This window comes from Nylanderia fulva, unplaced genomic scaffold, assembly GCF_048542155.1.
Source record: "Nylanderia fulva isolate GAGA-0341 unplaced genomic scaffold, ASM4854215v1 Scaffold16, whole genome shotgun sequence".
NCBI lineage: Eukaryota > Metazoa > Arthropoda > Insecta > Hymenoptera > Formicidae > Nylanderia > Nylanderia fulva.
In genome coordinates this window covers 4,172,258-4,190,583 of record NW_028189835.1, presented here as the reverse complement: position 1 = coordinate 4,190,583, position 18,326 = coordinate 4,172,258, and the positions used below count along the sequence as shown (strand labels likewise).

The window sequence follows — 18,326 nt, the reverse complement described above, 5'->3', positions numbered from 1 at the left end:
CGTATTATGTAATCTGTTTCTTCTACACGTATATTTATTTTTCCAAATAATTATATCTTTATTATTATTTTATCGCAATATTTGTTATATTTTGGAATGTATCGCACATATATTTTTGCGATTCATTAGCATAATCTTTTTTATAAATAATACGCAAAAGCTTAAAAAAACATTCGAATATTCTAATATGAAAATTAACCACGTAGAGAAAAATCCAATAAAAATAGTAACAATTTTAATTTCTTTCTTTTTCTCTAAAATATAAATGTGTTGCATTCTTTGAAATTAAAGATTATTAATTAGAGACGTTTTACAAAAAAATTATGCGCAAAGTACATAATTTGAATGCAGTCTTGAGATTTGGTCGATCGATTAATCGATCGATCGCTTGCGCGCGCAACTCGACATGTCCGCCCTCGTGGCGCCAAACGAGGTAGGCATTTCCGGTTTAGCCAGCTATCGTCCATTTTTCCTGACACGCGCAATGGAGATAGAGCCATCTTGTTCGAGAGTTCGACGTGGCGACCGGACTGCGACGAGGCGACCTGCGCTTCGACATGATCCTGAGTAAGTACACGTACGACGAACTTTCGCGACCTTAGCGCGACTTCGCGTAGCCTCGACAGCGAAAATACGCTGTCTTGAGTGAACGCGAATCTTCACCTCGAAGAGCGACACGCGGAGAACCGACCGCGTGTCCGGCGAAGCAGCCTTCGAATTTTCGCGATATGTTAATCATACGTTTTTCTTTAAGTTCTTTAATGACGTATGGCTTTTCAAACTGTCTGATGGTCGAACGATTACACCGAAATATTATGCTTCTTCAGCGTTTTGATCAATCGCGGCTTTGCCGCGATGTAACCGCATTCCTTAAAAATGTATACCACATGTACAAAGTGTTATTTAGGTGTTAAAATTTGAGGATTTTGCGAAATTAAGTCCGATGTATCCTAAAGAGAAATATAATTTGTATTATTTTTTGTTAGAATTTTATAATATGTAGTTATTGATTTATAGAAAACATTTATGCATGCTCATCATAAATTTAATTTCAAAGAAAAAATAATACGTTGTACCGTTTTTTCAGCTGCTGTGATACCACTGCTATTGGTGGCACTATGTGCGCACTCCGCATTGTCAGAAGTCTCACAGTCGACAAATTCCTATTTGTCGGCAGCTGATAGAGTGCGTTTGAAGAGTATACTTGAACCAGGATTTCAGTTACAAGATGTACCATCGGTATATTATGCTGTCAGTGGATATAAGCTTCTTGGAGAAGCTATACCAAATACAAATGTAATTTCCCTTTTTCATACAATTCACATTAGAATATTTGACGTATATAAATTATGTGATGAAAATATGCTCTTGCTTGAAATTCCATGATTGTTTGATTAGTCTTTCTGATAATAATATTTTCTTACTGTAATTTATAACTTGATACCTTGAATTATTATATTGATAGTCTTTGCTTTTGTTTAGGCCATCTGCAAGTATTTAATAAAGTCTAATGGAGAAAACATTACACCTGAAACAGCATTTTATCTTGTATCTACATGGAAAGCTATGGGAGGTTGTCAAGAGTTTTCTGCAAATGTTGCGACAAAGGTAATTAATATTAATGATAAGATAATCAATAATATTTATATAACATAATGATGTTTATATACTTTCGTTCTACTGTATGAAGAATGAAGAAAATAATTATTACTGAATTAAAAAAATCTTGAAAATTATATACAAGATTTGCACCACAAGATATTATATGGCAGACTTATTTGTACAGGTATTGACAAATGTTATACAAAAGGATACTTCCACACTCTCTGATCTATATTATGCAGTGAGTGGCTTAACAGCTTTGTCACAAAAAGTACCTACTGCCAGAACTGACAAATTGGTGAAATTAATACAAGCAGCTTTACGAAAGGATGACAGTTTATGGAAGTAAGTTGTATGTTTTTTCTTTTTTTAATAATATATTAACACTAATATCATAATCAAAAAAATATAATTATAATTCAATTGTAGTGATGTTAATAAAACTTTCGTTCTACTGAATGTGATTGAAGACAGCAATTAGTACTGAACAAAATATCTTAAAAATTATAGATTTGTTATTTTTATCCTGAATATTACGAACAGTAATTCAACAATAAATTTTATATTATAGCTTGGGATACACATTCCACATTGCTGCGGACATAGGTGCACCAGCTGCATTTGCTTTTGATCGTATTGAAGATGCTGTGGTACAAGCTGATGAAGTGGATGGCCAGTACTTGCAGTTTGAGGGCGGTCTTTCTATCACGAGTATGATATCTAATCTTTTTCTAAAAGGAAATTTTAAATTAATTGATTTTTTAAATTTTAATTATAAAATCGATTCTTGTAGGTTTTCTTGTCAACGGTATTTTTAAGTTGTCGACGTCATTGAAGAAAAAGCCGCCACTAAACTTTCAACAAACAGTCAAATTTGGCAATTATCTTTTCTCGCGACGTTCTGTGCAAAGTGTAAAAGGTGTCACAAATTTATTGTCCGCTTTAACCACTTTGGCAATTGATAGTCCCGAAAAGCCTGTTTGTATCACTTTAGCTGATGGAGGAATTATTATCTCTAATCAGCAACCATTGGTCACGGTTAAAGTTTGCGATATTCTTGGTCAGGCACTGCCAACTGTACCTAAAGTCGTTGCAAACTCCGCCACGAGAGTGGGAGATGACGTCGTTATTCTTAGTAATGAGAATTTGCAACCATCTACAACAGACAAGTAAGCAGCTTTGATTATAAATATCTATATGGCTCCCAATACTTTACTGAATCAGCCTTTCATGCTGATATCAGCTATACCTTGGGGCATAGCAATGATTGTTGAATAAACCCTTTAACCTTTGTTTTTTTTAAATTAAGGTTAAGAAATTCAACAAACATTATTCTCTATGTATGTCATTCTGTATTTAAATGTAATATTTTGTATTTATCTATAGGACTCTCTTCACGGTGAATCTTATGAATGTGAAACCTGATCGCGGTTTTTACAAGATATCGATAACCGCGGCTTCAGTTACGAACACGATTACAGTGAAGGTTTTGTCTGAAGCAATATTGGATTACTTGGAAATCGGTACCGGTGATGCCGATCAAACCACTCAGCCAAAACTTACAAAGTATTTATACATTATATATTAGATGTTATACGTTTAAGCAACATTCTATATTTATTATCTTGCATTTCTAATTACGATTTCATTAATTTCAGAATAAATACAGAGTCTCCCTCAGGTAAACTTGAACATAAAATAGAAGCTGATTCTCAGCAGAAATTAGTCATGCGTTTTTTGCTGCGTGATTCCGCGAATAAGAAACCGATGCGTGTACATCAAGCCTTCGTACGTCTCACATCCGCCTCCAGTGATAAGCGAGGTCATGAAATCTTTTTCGTCGCCGAGTCTGATGCTGCTCACGTTTATAAATTCGACATGGTAATTTTTCGAACGCTTATATATTTTTAAACAGATTTTACTTTTCTATATAGATTGTATCTTCTTTCTTAGACGTATATATAATTTTGCAAACATTTCAGCCGGTTGGAACAGCAGCTGCGAATTTTGGTCATCAGAGCGGAGAATATAACATGGAATTAATTGTCGGCGATGCCGTCATCAGTAATCCGTTCCGATTCAACATCGGCACGGTGACTTTGAAATTCCCTGAGTTGACCTCGGTGGAGGGTACTGATAAAAGTGCCTCTTACAAGCAAAAGCCAAATGAGTATACTACCAAACCGGAAATAAAGGTAATTTTCTTATGCACTTATATGTATGTACACAATATATGCCAATGCTCGTTAGTGATAGAAGTTCTTTGATAATTTTATCACCTCCAAAACATTGGCAGAGTATTATTACGTCGAAGTTAGTTTTAATATATTCGTTTAAATTATTGTATTTATTCGATACTTTTTGTACTTTGACGGACACTGACTTTTAATTGAAAGATTATTATCGTTGAAGTATTTCTCTAAAAATTTATTATTTCTAATTTTAGCATATGTTCCGCGAGCCAGAACGCAGACCACCGGCGTTCGTATCAAACTTGTTTACAGGCTTGTGTTTGGCACCAGTTCTAATATTATTAATTTTATGGGCTCGACTTGGTATCAATATCTCAAACTTTCCCTTGTCTCTCAGTGCGATTACATTCCATCTTGGATTAGGAGGTAAGTATCAGTCATTTCATATTACATATTATATAATAAAGCTAGCATGATGAATATAAATTATATTTTATTTTTACCAAAATCAATAATTAAGAACATTCTAATACAGTAATAATGTGCCTGATATTGCTTGACAGATGATGACATGTAGTCATCTGTTTTCATCGGGCACATAGTAAATTGTGATGTTTTCGCAAATGTGATTTTATTTCTCATCATATTTGTAGCCCGAAATTCACAACAAAAATTTATATTGAAGTTGCAGTAAGGATGCAGAATATGAATATAATTATGATTATTTTATTTTCAGGCATTTTTGTATTATTCGGAATTTTCTGGCTGAAACTTAATATGTTTGTAACGTTGCGATATTTACTCGGTTTTGGCGTCGTTACGTTCCTTGCTGGCAATAAGATGCTATCTCAAATAGCACACAGGCATAAATCGTCACGTTGATTTTTATTTGAATGTATTTTGAGTGTTTGCAGTTACAGTTTAAAAGTGCATAATAATAAATATAAGACTGCCAAGCTCCAAACGGCCAATCAAATTCAAAGTTGAAGTGGCAAGACCATCGTTGAGCTGTTCTTTCACCTGTCATAGATGTATATAAATCATAAAATATGTATAATTGTTTATTTTATTACATGTAATTTTCTTCAACATTGGATAGTCTTATTATGTTTAATTATGATACCGATTACACTTTTACATACAGTTCTAATAACTACAGATCAATATCGTCGAACAGTGAGATATTTTAGATAAGTGATGTTAGTTACAGGTACATTGAACGTGCACCTACGATAAAAGAATATGGCAGATATAATTTGTTTATCACAATTGAAAGTTATTAAATTATTTTATGCTTTTTGTTATTTTTCTCTTTTACCTCTTGCTTCATATAAGAACTGACATATTCGCGTAAACGATTTCTCTCGTTCTTCAATCTATCTTTCTCAGATTGCAACTGCATAGTGATTATTTGTGCGGAGCCGAGTCGTCGCCAGAAATTTGTCAGGTCTTGAAAATCTTCGATCTATATATTTTGAATATTCTTTACAAAATTTCATATTTTTATTGCGTGCTTTTGAATGGTGAAATTAACCTGACGAGATATGTCCCAATCTGATGTAGTCGAGATCTGACACGACGAAGTAGGTGACGAGTTTTCCAACTTCATATGACAAGCAAAAGGAATTACTTTCTCACGTAGAGTTTCATACTTGCTACAGATTTTCATCAGCCCGAACAGTCGTTTACCTTTCGTCACAAGATCTTCTAAATGTTTTATCGTCTTGTTATACTCAATCGACAATATCTTCAATTGGTCTTTGTCTTTTGTCTGTTCTAAAATTATTTTAAACTTTTCACTGCGGCATTCTTATGATTTACTTAACTTTTTATTAATAATTATAATATTTTTGTTTAATAAATAGTACACATCTAGAATAAAAAATAGCCCAAATGAAAATTTGTCACTGAATTAATTTTGTACTAAAAAATACATGGAATTTTAAAGGATGTCTAAAATTAAATTGTAAAAAATTTGATAAATTTTCAGCGACAATGGCTTATATATAATCACTATATAAAGAAATTAATTACCTGAGAGAAGACGATTTTTCACAGTCCAGTAAGCTTTTTGAAAAAAATCGTGTTCATTCAAAATTTCAGAAATCTCTTTCTTGGCCGTAGTATCGTACGTCATTATTTTACTTCGAAACTTTCGTATCTCTTCGAAAAGATTAGTTGTTCGCAACAATTGTTGCGCGATAACTTGCTGATCCTTCTCGTCCTTCTCTTTGAGTGCCTCGTATTTTTGACGATCCTTCGTTCCTGAAATGATGTCATATTTATAAATATTAGCTTTCATTGGAAACAGTTACGACCTTAACGTAAAATTAATTTGCATTTTACAGGTATGATGACAGATCCAGAGTTTTATTTCAAAACTTATATATTTAATCAAAATTATGCATAAAATATTTTCTAAATTTATTTATTCTGGTAATTAAATTGTACACACTTGTATAAGCTTACTGTTTTGATAGTCAGATAGGACTCGTCGTAAATCTTCCCAGAAGCTTTGCAATTGATTTTCAAGTTGAGTTGCAGAAATTCTGCGAATATCCTTACTATCTTCCACGAATGCATCGACCTTACCTTTTAAAGAAGATATAATAATTACTTTTATATTAATTAAATATTGAACGTGCAATTAATTGGATTAAAATCATGCATCAATTATATATCATGTATTTTATTTCAGCTTGGAAATATTTTTATTTCATGCTTTTTGTCAAAAATTCGCCTTTATTAACTGAATCACTAATATATGAATAATGAATAAATTAAATATCAATTTTTTCAGATCATTTATGATAGATGTTAAATTAATTGAAACAAGAGGAATTTTGATATAATATGCAAGCAAGATTAATGACAGTACTTAATGCAATGCCTTTGGCATTGTTTAATAATTCTTCTAATTGTTGTTGAACACCATGTGAAATTGATTGCAGCAAGATCTCATTTTCGTTTTGCTGATGATAAATTTTGCCGATATCCTGATCAAGTGTCTCGTTTAAGACTCTTTGATAGTTCTTTTCTTCACGTTGCATTCTCTCCTTATATAATCCCAATAATCGATCTATAATTTCAGTGTGTGATCTTATGTTTCTTTGGTATTGCTCTTCGCTTTCAGCCAATTCGTCCATCAAAAAACTTATCCTAAAAGGCGCGTAAAACATTCTTAAGATATGCAAATCTTCTGTAGGGAAATACCAACTTCAAAATGAGTCACATTAATGTTTTAAGATCTTTCTTCAAAATACTGGAAATTGTTTACCAAAGCAATTATGAATCTGCTTCTATATTCTTTGATTATTCTTTCCTTCTAAAAATGCGAATAAATTATATTATTAGGAGTTAACCAGACTCGACACTTATATAAAGCTTTTTTAATATATGTACTTTTATATCGAATCCGGTTGCACATACATTTCACAGTATTTAAAAAAAACATAGTTTTCTGACTAATATAAAATGTATTCGCATTTTGAATATATATATATATATATTCATATTTCACTTAATCACATATCAATATTTCACTTAATATTATATATATATATATATATATATATATATATATATATATAATTTTAAGTGAAATATTTCTTTTTTAATCACCAAATAATTCTTATTTTTTGATTGGAATTCTCTTGCTCAATTAGCTTGTCTCGATCTAACTAAATTTAACACTTATAGAGTAGACCTGTAGTCCTTGATGTCGAGAGCTCGATCGAAGTTACGCCACGCAATCTCCACATCCTCCGCAATCTGCGGCATTTTGGTCCTCATCATCATCTCCCTCCATAATGTGCGATAACGCTTTGTGTTTAAAGCACCGAGTTCAATTTCGCGCCTCAGATGTTCTTTCCTCAACTCTTGAGCGTGTTCCTCAGCTTCGCGTGTCCTTTGCTCCTTGGTCAATGGTACCTTCCTCGATGTAATCCCACGTTCCTTTTCTTTTCTTTCATTTAAAGCAGGTACCTTTTTTCATGATATATATATATATATAAAACAATTTTGAATTTTGCCTCTAAAGTATAACTTCGACTTGTATAATTTGCAATTTTAAGACAATTTATTTTATTCTTTATTTTTTTAAACTTATTTTTATTTTCAATTTTATATGTCAATTAACATATTTTCAAATCAATGTAATATCTTATTTTGCAGCGTTTTACTATTCTGTAAGAAAAAGGCTTTTAAAATATAATTAAAAATTACAGTGTTTTACTCACTGCTCGACGCATTTTTTTTAAATCACACTGTAATCAAATAAAGTTATGTGTAATTTTATAAAATTTTTAGGCTAAATTTTTCTACATAAAACGCACGTGTTTTTCGTGATTTTCTCTTATTTTATATTTTTTTCCCATTTTCTTCAAAGGCACAAGAACATATATGTATATGTATAATATAAATTAGACAAGGTTAATTATTTAAATAAGAAAAATATTAAGGTTTTAATTTAAAATGTATTTATTCTAATTTAAAAATTATTTATGATAAGGAAGACATTCCAAGAAATATTTTCGTATAATTTCAAAAGTCGTCTTTCTTTTAATTCATGTATATCCGCTCTTAATTTACATATATGTATATTATTCTGTCTGTAATAATAATTATTGCAAAAGACACACCACTTTTAATAGAAATAGAAATAGATTTATCCTCGCGTTTAATTGATGATCGATCAAATCTTCCAAGGTATGCTACTTTGAAAATAGCGAACAGACACAGAGGAAACAGGAAAGTTAAGTCATTTATACCAGAGATCACGATGGTATAATTAAATTAGCATCTCACTGTTACGATAGTCGGCTCATTAATGACGAGGTCACGTTATACATAGAGCAATTTGCATAGAAAAAAAACATGCGACACACCTCCCTAACGAGGAACATTATTCTATATTATTTCACAATTTAAGCATATCCTGTTATACCTCGCCTAGGTCGTTTAGGTGTGTCTGGATTTTCTCATTAATGTCACGTATCGTTATTTATGCCATTATTTATTAGTCTGCAATTATTCATGCATTTTTTGAAATATTAATTCATATTTTGCAGTTGTAGACGATAAAAGAAAGTGTCAATGATCCAAATAATGAAATCCGGAATTTCTTATAGACCTTTATGCTAATTCTTGTATAGAATTTACTATGCATTACATTACGTAAAAATATGGAAATGTGCCTGTCAAGGTCACGATGATGAACGTAACTCATCCAACGCAAATAAATAAACTCAATTTCTCTTTTCACAAATTGCTCCCTTGTTTACTATTTAACAAAAAAAAATCATTGTTATTACATTATACAATCAAACTGAATAAAAAATTAACATGACAGAGGATTATTGAGATCTAAATAAAAAATATTTCAGTGTAATAATATTTATAGAAAAATATTCATAGAAAAAAAAGATTGAAAGACTTATATGGCTCAAAATAAAAAGTTTCGCATTGTTTAAAATTAAACTCACGTATTGGCTATTTCATTTGCACACTTGACTACAACAAAGCGATAATAAATATTCAGGAAATGCAATGTAATGTCGACGAATCTTGAAAGTTGACAATGCTTGAAGATCTCGAGGTCAATTTTCATTCAGCAGTCGGATTTCAAGCTCGGAATTCCTGTCGAGTCACTGGATGGGTTCAATGTCAATCCGCAAGGTAATAAAATCCTCGCCCAGTTCAGGGAGATCAAGGAAACACATGTTTAGAGCGGATGAACGTAGATATACGATGGTTTTTGCTTTTAAGAAGAGACATTTGGCCAGGTGGACATTCACACAGATGAGGTGTAACTTGTCTTTCCATGAAATTTCGTGTAAGTTTTCGGTGGTAGGGGCAGCGGTCTGATCTCATCGTATAAAAGTCTTTGGAAGGCGCTACTTTGGGAAGAATAGTTGGTCTCCACCCGAAAACGTGATCTCGACAAGGTACGTAACGTGGTACATGATCGTACTGTGTAATGAGAAGCTTGTAACTTTTTGATTTTCCAAGATTAGTGATGACAAGATATCTCTCGCATGTGCAGCCTTCGTCAAAATTGTCTAGATCTTTTTTTACATTTTAATTTTTTTTCATTCAACTTAAATTGTTAATGTTAAATTTCATTATATTTTTACCTTGAAATGATATGCAATATATAAGAATATAATATTTAATTGAAACAGTTTGGAGAACGTAAATTTCTTTTAATTATGTAGTGATAAACATCACTAAAAAATAAAAAATTAAAATATTAAAATAAAAAAAATTAAATTATAATCAAATATTCAAATCACAAATTAATTTAATTGTTATTTTAAGTTCCTATTTGATATCTTTATAGTTTTTATTTTTCTCACCCTCTTTCTGTGATTGTATCCTATATTCCTTTTAGATGAGGTGTATCATAGTGCTGGCTGCCGTGCTGGCTGTGATCTACGCAGTAGATGTGCCTGAGACGCCGCAGAGGACATTGGTCTCACCTATTCAGGATTCCTCGGTAGTGATTGAGCCGGTGAGACCACAAACGACGGTAACGAGCGAAGTGGCCGAGACGCAAACACGTAATAAGAGAGCACCGATTCTGGGGAAGGCGCTTATAGGTGGTGCTCTGCTTGGTAAAGCCGCTCTTGGCGCCGGAGTTGTTGGTGCTGGACTTCTCGGTGCCGGAGCTCTTGGTGCTGGAGCTCTCGGTGCTGGATTGTACGGGGCTAAATAGTAAGTCGTTTATCTCTGAAAGAAATACTTTGCGTACCTTTAATATAACAGATATAAATTATCTTGCATTTGATTTATTAAAGTTATAATAAAATTATAGTCTCAATTGGTATAAAGTATATACAATTAAAATTGTCAGTCTTTAAAATCTCCTGAATATCAATTCTAAAATATTGAAGGCACTTGTCTGTTTATGACAATTAAATCAATTGATACGTGTAAAAATTTTATATAATTTTAGACTTTTACTCTCGAAACATTTCACCGAAGTTTCGTTTGTTGATTCAATTATCATGATGCTAATCACACGAATTTTGCTGTACAGAAGATTCTAGCTAAAGACATTAGAGCGAAAGTGTTAAATATGTGTCGCTAAAATTGCGTAATCTTCTCTTTCAGTATTGGTGGCGGATATGGCGGTGGATATGGTGGATATGGTGGATATGGTGGATATGGTGGATACGGTGGCTACGGTGGATATGGTGGCTACCGTAGATATGGTGGCTACGGTGGATATGGTGGCTACGGTGGATATGGTGGCTACGGTGGATATGGTGGCTACGGTGGATATGGTGGATCTTATCCCGGAGACTATCATTATCACAATCATTATCACAGTTATCCCCAATATCGTAACTATTATCCCCAACATAACTATTATAATGATTATTATAATTATGGACCAGGCTATGGTTACGGCTACGGCTGGTAAATCGATCCTAATTTCAATGCATCCATGTAAGTTTAATATAAATTCTGTCAAAACTCTCTATACTAAAACTCCACATGTTTGTTTTATATCGAGAATTGTTATTTTTCAGTATATTTTTGAAATAGTTTATATTCTCAATTATAAGCTTCATTAAGAAATATATTCCTATCAATGAATATTTTTTCTAAAAAGAAAATATTTTTTTTAAACAAATAGAGGTACACATATTTTTGTGATTTATTCTGTATCTTAAAATCAATATAATAATCAATATATTTTCTTGCAGATCTCGTTGATGCAAACAGAATTATCTGCCGAACAATTAATCGCCATTATTTATATATTAATTAGAAAAGTTACTTCTTTTTTATACATATATTTTTATCGTGCGATATTTGTACATTTTTATATGTTTAGAAACAAAATATGTTAAAGAGAAAGCAAAATTAAATTTTGTATATTAATTATGATAACAATTAGCATTCTCTCACATGTCTATTACAACACATTTTTAATACTGTTTGTAATGAAAACTCTAAATAAAACTAGACATATTGACTGATCATGATTACTATCATCCAGCCCATTTTTTATTAATTCTTGATTATTTTCATTGATAAGAATATATTTTTTAATTAAACTTGTAAAAAATAATATTCTTAGATATTTTAAATATTTGATTAAAAAATACAATAAAAAATATGTATGTTGTATGTTAAATATATATATAATATATACATATCACACATCACACATATATATTTAAATATCTAATATATCTAATTTTGCTAATCTATATTGTCGTGTTGTAGTATTCCTGAAGAGAACAATGTTAGATTTTTTACTAACAATTTCGAGTAATGCGGCTAATGTGACATATCCAGTGCCGATACCTTTCGCGCGCAAGAATGAACGGGCACCTAATGTTACGTATCCTATAATTTCTCTATCGCAGGAATGGCGAACTTCCGTAGATTCTGGAAGACACATTTCTGACATTTTTACCTTATAAGCTGACATAATTGTGCGATGTTGTATAACGGGCTTATGTGCAATTGCGTCGATCTCACTAACAGATTCCTTGAATAATAACTTTCCCTCATAATTTGAAAATGTTTCCTTTTGTTCAACTCTCTGTCGTCTTAATTGTCTTAATAGCGCCGAATGCTCTTTACGGGATACTTTGCGGGACTTTTCATTTGTATCGGTGTGGCATTTTTCGCGAGGTCCTTCCCACTTTTTATTATTTCCAAATTCTTCCAGATCTTCATGCGTCAGCATGCATATGATTGAGAACTTTTCCGGTACTCCTTTTCCCATCGCAGTCAGTTGAACGTGCACCAAGCAGTTTTTATACTCATCAAAATCTTGCAAATTAAACTGTATAGTTTTGTCAGTTGATTTGGTTCTTGCATTTTTACGTTTAACAGGGTTCAATTCCGCTTGCAAAAGTGATAAAAAATTATAGTTTCTGAAGACGTAAAAATCTTCGACGTTCGACCAGCCCTTCGTCAAATTTTTCCAATCACAGAAGTAAGGACTACTAATGCCAATTTTGACATAGTTAACTCTTTTATTTGGTGGATAACGGAAATATTTATTAGTTAATTCCTCTTTTGTAATCAATGCCTCCCTCATGTAAGCAGGAGTGTCAGGGTCGTTAATATGTGATACTTTAAAGTTTAAACTTTCAAAAGCTATCAAGCTGGATTCTCTAAGTGCACCTACTCTTGCACATCGCATTATAATTGCAAGCCAAAATGGCATTGCCCATTTAGATGGTATAATAATATCTACACTGGAATCTAAACCTGTGAACAATACGTTTTTATAATTATATGTTTTTATAATTGCAATAGAGAAATGATGGATTTAAAATTCTATAAAACTGTATAAATTATAATAATCGTAAATTATAATTGCATACCTGTAGTACTTTTCGATTTCCAAATAAGAAGTATCGGTATTTTTGCTATTATGTCCTTGTTAAAATATTTATCATTTGATATATCAGGTACAAGGCATTTACTTCTAAGCTTGTTAATTGTACTTGTGGCTATATAAGAATTGCTTGCAATATGGCGTATTTGTGCATCCCAAATAGGAGAACGATTTAAATCAGTCGATCGCGGATATTCTTCAGAACATGTTTGTGTTAACGTTTTATATTTCGTTCTTTTTTCAGGTAAATAAAAACGTGGATCTAAAACAGTTAATCCCATAATTAAGTCTCTCGGTTGATCAAACGGTCCGCACTTGACTGAGTGCAAAAACTGCTTTTGTATCTTAAAAACTTCTATATTTTCTCTTTCTTTATAGTATTTAGTATGCCAAGATTTTTTCTGAATATTTTCTTCACTTTCATCAACTGCCATTCTTTCCACAGACTGTGTAGAGAAATCGTCTATTGATGTCTTACTTGCATTTAATTTTTCATTATTTGACAAATTCTCTTGTTCTTCTGTAGTAGTGCAATCCATTTCTGGATCACTATCTAAGTCAGTTACGGATGGTAATTGTAATACTTCTTTTAGTAAATCGAAAGCCCTTGATCCAGAAAGTCGAAATCTATTTAATGAAAAATTGAATATAACCATTTTACAACCTGCATTATTTTCATGCACAAAATTTGAATCTTGCGTAATATGAGTAACATCTCGTTCAAATTCATTAACATTTGTTCGTTTAAACTCAAAACTTGATATAATCGCATCAAGAAAATCATTGTAAAAAGCAGGATGTACCCATATCCAAATAGTTTTAATAGTTGAATTAGACTCACTTGGCTTCCACAAAAAATCCACATTACCAATAGGAAAATGTGGATAACCATTTTTTTTGAAGAACATTACAGTACCTTGGCTCTGGCCATTAGTGTATATCTTTGCTCCAAAAGTTAATGTCGATGTATTACAATGTGTGTCCAAAGTTGTTATCAACAAATTTTCCTTTCCTTCGATTTCGACACAAGCATAATAAGATATATCTTGTAAGAGACAGTTTTCTCTTAGAGCTTGATAATTGGCTCTAAAGCATTTGTCGTTTGAATGACTTGCAAGTCTATATCCCCATTTGTCAATCATGTGAAAACGTTTTGCATGCCAGATGTGAGTCTCCAACCAGATTTTATCACGTTGTCTGCGAGTGTACTCGGAAAGTAAATTGCGTGGTCTTCTACGATATTTCCGGGATGGTCGTTTGTTCGTTGATGGTAAATTTTGACCGTTTCCTGACTTTACCATTTGTGCCAAATGTGCCTCTCGCAATCTACGTGGTAGCCTTTTGACATTGTGAGACATAACGCGTCTACGCATATATACAGGAAGCTTTTGAAATATTAACTTAGTTTGTTTAGGATTTTCTGCAGCAAAAAAATTATATATAAATATTTAACATTATAGAACATATATTAAAGCATGATTCTAAAAGAAAATTAGTATTGAAAATTATTTAAGCATGTATTAAATTGCATAAATACATAGACATTAATATACCAATTGAAGATGTCATTGCAGAAATTTCATGGGCTCGTGAAGAGACGAATTGCATAATAGATACTTCATGTGGAAGTGACTCAGATCCTCCCAAAAATTCATCAAATTGTTTCTTCTTTTTTGCCATGACGTTGGAGTAAAACTTAACGTTTTTGCGTCTAAAGTTAAATTGTACACTCGTTATCCACTTCTTCTTCCTTAAAAATTGATTAGCACCAGATTAATAATTTTCTCCAACTAAATGGCAATAAATTGATTTTTTATAATTGTTTTAAATGAAAAATAACGTAAGAACATGTGCTCACTAGGAGGCAAATCAACTTTGTATTCTCACTATTTACATTGATTGAGGAATGAACTACGAATCTCTGCACTCTGCACACGTGCTTGCGCTACTACGCTAATTTTTTCTGGCACAGACTATATATAGTTCATAGAGAGACAGAATGCGAAAAGAAGGCGTAGACGCTCGAATGACAGATAAAAATGCAATAACCAATAAACTTACCGTTTTTTCATAAGAGCGAAAGATTGATTGATTATCACTTTTTTTTACATTCTATCATGAATAAAAAATCGATCGATAAAGATAAAGAAATCGATAGATCAATCACGTGTCTACGTATTTTATATACCTATGTTCATGTCAAATACGTGATTGGTGGATCTTTCTGATGCAAGTTAAGTGCGAGTGCATTTTGCTGAGATGGAAGATCTGAAATTCTTGAAATTTCAAATATTAGGACCATGCCGGCAATTATAGACCGATAAAAAAATTGATATCATCGAACATTCGCAAAACATTGTGATAAGAAGATAAAACGATTTATCTCGAGTTGCGTTCTATAAAATTTGACAGCGTTAGTCAGCTGATGCAAGAAACGTCAGACACGTGCAAGAAGAAGGTTAACTGTAAAGAAATACCGTTGAATACTTTATTTTAATAGTTACATGACATGCTAAAATAGAAAAAAAACAAATTGCGATGTCACGTGTGTTATCTTTTTGTTCCCGCGATATATCGCGTCGATGTTGCTGACAACTCGCTTTTAGAGTCGTTTCTTTCTGGGAAAATTTTCTATTATGTCAGTGTAGATTTTTTGTGTATGTATGAGAGATATTTAGAGCGCGATGAATAAATTAACGATGAATAATATATCATCAAACGTTGATTTGGACGATCCAAGATTTCGTATTAGACCGTATCAGCAAATTGTAGCTTCTTGCACTGGTGCATTTATCACTTCAGTGTTTGGTAAGTTTCTCTGCTAATATATTCATATATTTATAAAAATGCTTGTTGATTTTTTTATAAACACAAAATAGTTTATTTAATAATTGTATATTGCAATTTGATAAAGATTAAATTGTTTTTATTTTTATGGGACATTTCTAAATACAAATATATAGATTTCTTATTAAAAAATATATTTATATCAAAATTTGTTAATTGCACATCTTTTAAATAGTAAATTAAATGTATAGTAAAATTACAAAATTATTTATATTTTTTTAACGACACTTTTAGTGACTCCTTTGGATGTGGTAAAAATACGTCTTCAAACCCAGCAGAAAGCAATGCTTTCAAACAAATGTTTTCTATATTGCAATGGCTTGATGGATCATTTGTGTCCTTGTGCCAATGGTGAAATGCCTGAATGGATGAGAAGAAATGGAAAATTCAATGGAACGGTGGTATGAGATAATTGTAATAGCATTTTAACACATTGTTTTATCTTTTAATTATCTCTTATATATCCATTTATTTTCTCTTTTAGGATGCTTTGATAAAAATAAGTAAAACGGAAGGTGTAATATCATTATGGAGTGGCTTGAGTCCCACTCTTGTTTTAGCTATACCTGCGACTGTTGTGTACTTTGTTTCTTATGAACAATTGAGATTATATCTTAAGGTAAAAATTTTCATATTTTTGTTTTTGTATTTAAATGTGTGACTTGGAATGATTTATTTTATACAAAATATTTATTATTACTAATAATATTATATATTTTTTTAGGACACATATAATAAAAATTTCAAAAATAGAAGCAGCAGTATAGAACAACCCTTTTGGATTCCCGTGTTAGCTGGTGCTACAGCACGGATTTGGGCCGCAACATTGGTGAGTCCATTGGAGTTGATAAGAACAAAAATGCAATCACAGAAACTGAGTTATGCAGGTAGGTTAAACATTAATAATACGAAATTAAAATTCTTATGAAGAGAAAAAGGTTTGGCATAAAGTTTTAATGATTTCAATGTTTTATGTCTGTTCCAGAAATAACACAGGCAATGAAAACAGTTGTGAGACATAGTGGTATTTCCGGTTTATGGATGGGATTGGGTTCAACACTTCTTCGTGATGTTCCTTTTAGTGCTATATACTGGTTGAATTATGAGTCTATAAAGAGGATTTTTTATAATTCGTCGCAAACTTTTACTTTCAACCTAGCAGCAGGCGCTGTAGCTGGATCTGTATGTATTTTCTATAAAGATATATTTCATTATTATAAAATTCATTCATGTCATATATTATTGTCTCAAATTGAAAATATTACTATTACAGATAGCAGCATTTTTTACTATTCCATTTGATGTAGTTAAAACGCATAGGCAAATCGAAATGGGTGAAAAGGAAATTTACTCAGGTAAATAGTATTGCATGATGGACATTTTTTGTAATAATTTGGTCAATATGAATTGTACACCTCTAGTTATGTAGACAAATTTACGTTTAGTTATCTTTTATATTTATGACAAAAATGTTATAATTAATTAGAATAGAAAGCAAAGAAACTACTATTATACCGTAAAATATATATATTATGAATTTTTAGAAAAACCTAGTCGCAGTAGCAATACATGGTCCATAATACAGAGAATCTATCATCAGAATGGATTGAAGGGTTTATTTACGGGATTAACACCACGTTTAGTAAAAGTAGCTCCAGCTTGTGCAATTATGATTGCGACTTTTGAACACGGCAAGCGTTTCTTCCAATCATATAATGCTAAGAAAGCCAACGAATTCGAGATTGAGCGTAATGTACATTTATTGCAGCATAAATCTAGTAGTACAGAATGATGTACCTTCTATAACAAATTGTACAGATTCGGAATAAAATTACGTTTTAATTTAGTTTCTTATTTTTTGTATATAATGTTTTATTAATTTATAAATTAATATATCTATTATATACAAAAATAAGAAATTTATGATTTCAATCATAATCTCTTTTTTACGTTTCGAATAGAATAAAAATACTATATTGTATATATATATATATATATATATACATACACACACATACCCAGATAGCCACAGTAATTATTATGACATCATTTTGATGTCGAAATGATGTCATAATAATTACTGTGGCTATCTGGGTATATAGTATTGTTATAAATTATTATATATAATATATATATACCCAGATAGCTACAGTAATTATTATGACATCATTTTGATGTCATAATAATTACTGTAACTATCTGGGTATAATTGTAGAGATTTTTTAATTTTATATATATTCTCTTTATATACTATATTATATGAATTAATTTGAATTAAGTCTTAAGTATATAATTAATTGGACAATCAGAATGATCTT

General features: G+C 31.5%; 5 protein-coding genes across 9 annotated transcripts; 3 read left to right on the top strand and 2 right to left on the bottom strand.

Annotated features, from left to right (window-relative positions):
• The first annotated feature begins 473 nt into the window (after positions 1–473).
• On the top strand, positions 474–5,093 carry OstDelta (oligosaccharide transferase delta subunit). The gene is made up of 11 exons (XM_029314741.2): positions 474–567; positions 1,088–1,296; positions 1,483–1,608; positions 1,787–1,947; positions 2,174–2,313; positions 2,396–2,771; positions 2,989–3,168; positions 3,261–3,483; positions 3,585–3,797; positions 4,049–4,220; positions 4,531–5,093. Exons 1-11 carry the CDS (start codon positions 558–560, stop codon positions 4,674–4,676), a joined length of 1,956 nt encoding a protein of 651 aa, XP_029170574.2. The 5' UTR covers positions 474–557; the 3' UTR covers positions 4,677–5,093.
• Positions 4,271–7,775, bottom strand: LOC114940313 (dynein regulatory complex subunit 2). 2 transcript variants are annotated; one of them, XM_029314913.2, is made up of 7 exons: positions 7,501–7,775; positions 6,673–6,953; positions 6,264–6,386; positions 5,829–6,059; positions 5,329–5,570; positions 5,113–5,259; positions 4,271–5,021 (listed from the first exon to the last, which is right to left on the bottom strand). In XM_029314913.2, exons 1-7 carry the CDS (start codon positions 7,590–7,592, stop codon positions 4,995–4,997), a joined length of 1,143 nt encoding a protein of 380 aa, XP_029170746.2. In that variant the 5' UTR covers positions 7,593–7,775; the 3' UTR covers positions 4,271–4,994. The 2 variants fall into 2 exon arrangements, with proteins under 2 accessions (XP_029170746.2, XP_085337015.1); XM_085480889.1 differs by having other exon boundaries at positions 7,416–7,568.
• Positions 7,776–8,314: 539 nt separating this feature from the next.
• On the top strand, positions 8,315–11,573 carry LOC114940210 (uncharacterized). The gene is made up of 4 exons (XM_029314742.2): positions 8,315–9,739; positions 10,186–10,508; positions 10,908–11,246; positions 11,507–11,573. The coding sequence occupies exons 2-3, from the start codon at positions 10,186–10,188 to the stop codon at positions 11,218–11,220; spliced, it is 636 nt and encodes a 211-aa protein (XP_029170575.1). The 5' UTR covers positions 8,315–9,739; the 3' UTR covers positions 11,221–11,246; positions 11,507–11,573.
• Pop1 (POP1 ribonuclease P/MRP subunit) lies at positions 10,567–15,788 on the bottom strand. 4 transcript variants are annotated; one of them, XM_029314932.2, is made up of 4 exons: positions 15,223–15,788; positions 14,715–14,911; positions 13,148–14,581; positions 10,567–13,031 (listed from the first exon to the last, which is right to left on the bottom strand). In XM_029314932.2, exons 1-4 carry the CDS (start codon positions 15,231–15,233, stop codon positions 11,983–11,985), a joined length of 2,691 nt encoding a protein of 896 aa, XP_029170765.2. In that variant the 5' UTR covers positions 15,234–15,788; the 3' UTR covers positions 10,567–11,982. The 4 variants fall into 4 exon arrangements, with proteins under 4 accessions (XP_029170765.2, XP_085336992.1, XP_085336993.1 ...); XM_085480866.1 differs by lacking the exon at positions 15,223–15,788 and adding an exon at positions 15,020–15,184; XM_085480867.1 differs by lacking the exon at positions 15,223–15,788 and adding an exon at positions 15,049–15,184.
• On the top strand, positions 15,225–17,854 carry LOC114940326 (mitochondrial glutathione transporter SLC25A40). The gene is made up of 7 exons (XM_029314934.2): positions 15,225–15,969; positions 16,243–16,409; positions 16,493–16,627; positions 16,733–16,895; positions 16,994–17,190; positions 17,282–17,363; positions 17,553–17,854. The coding sequence occupies exons 1-7, from the start codon at positions 15,846–15,848 to the stop codon at positions 17,798–17,800; spliced, it is 1,116 nt and encodes a 371-aa protein (XP_029170767.2). The 5' UTR covers positions 15,225–15,845; the 3' UTR covers positions 17,801–17,854.
• The last annotated feature ends 472 nt before the right edge of the window (positions 17,855–18,326 follow it).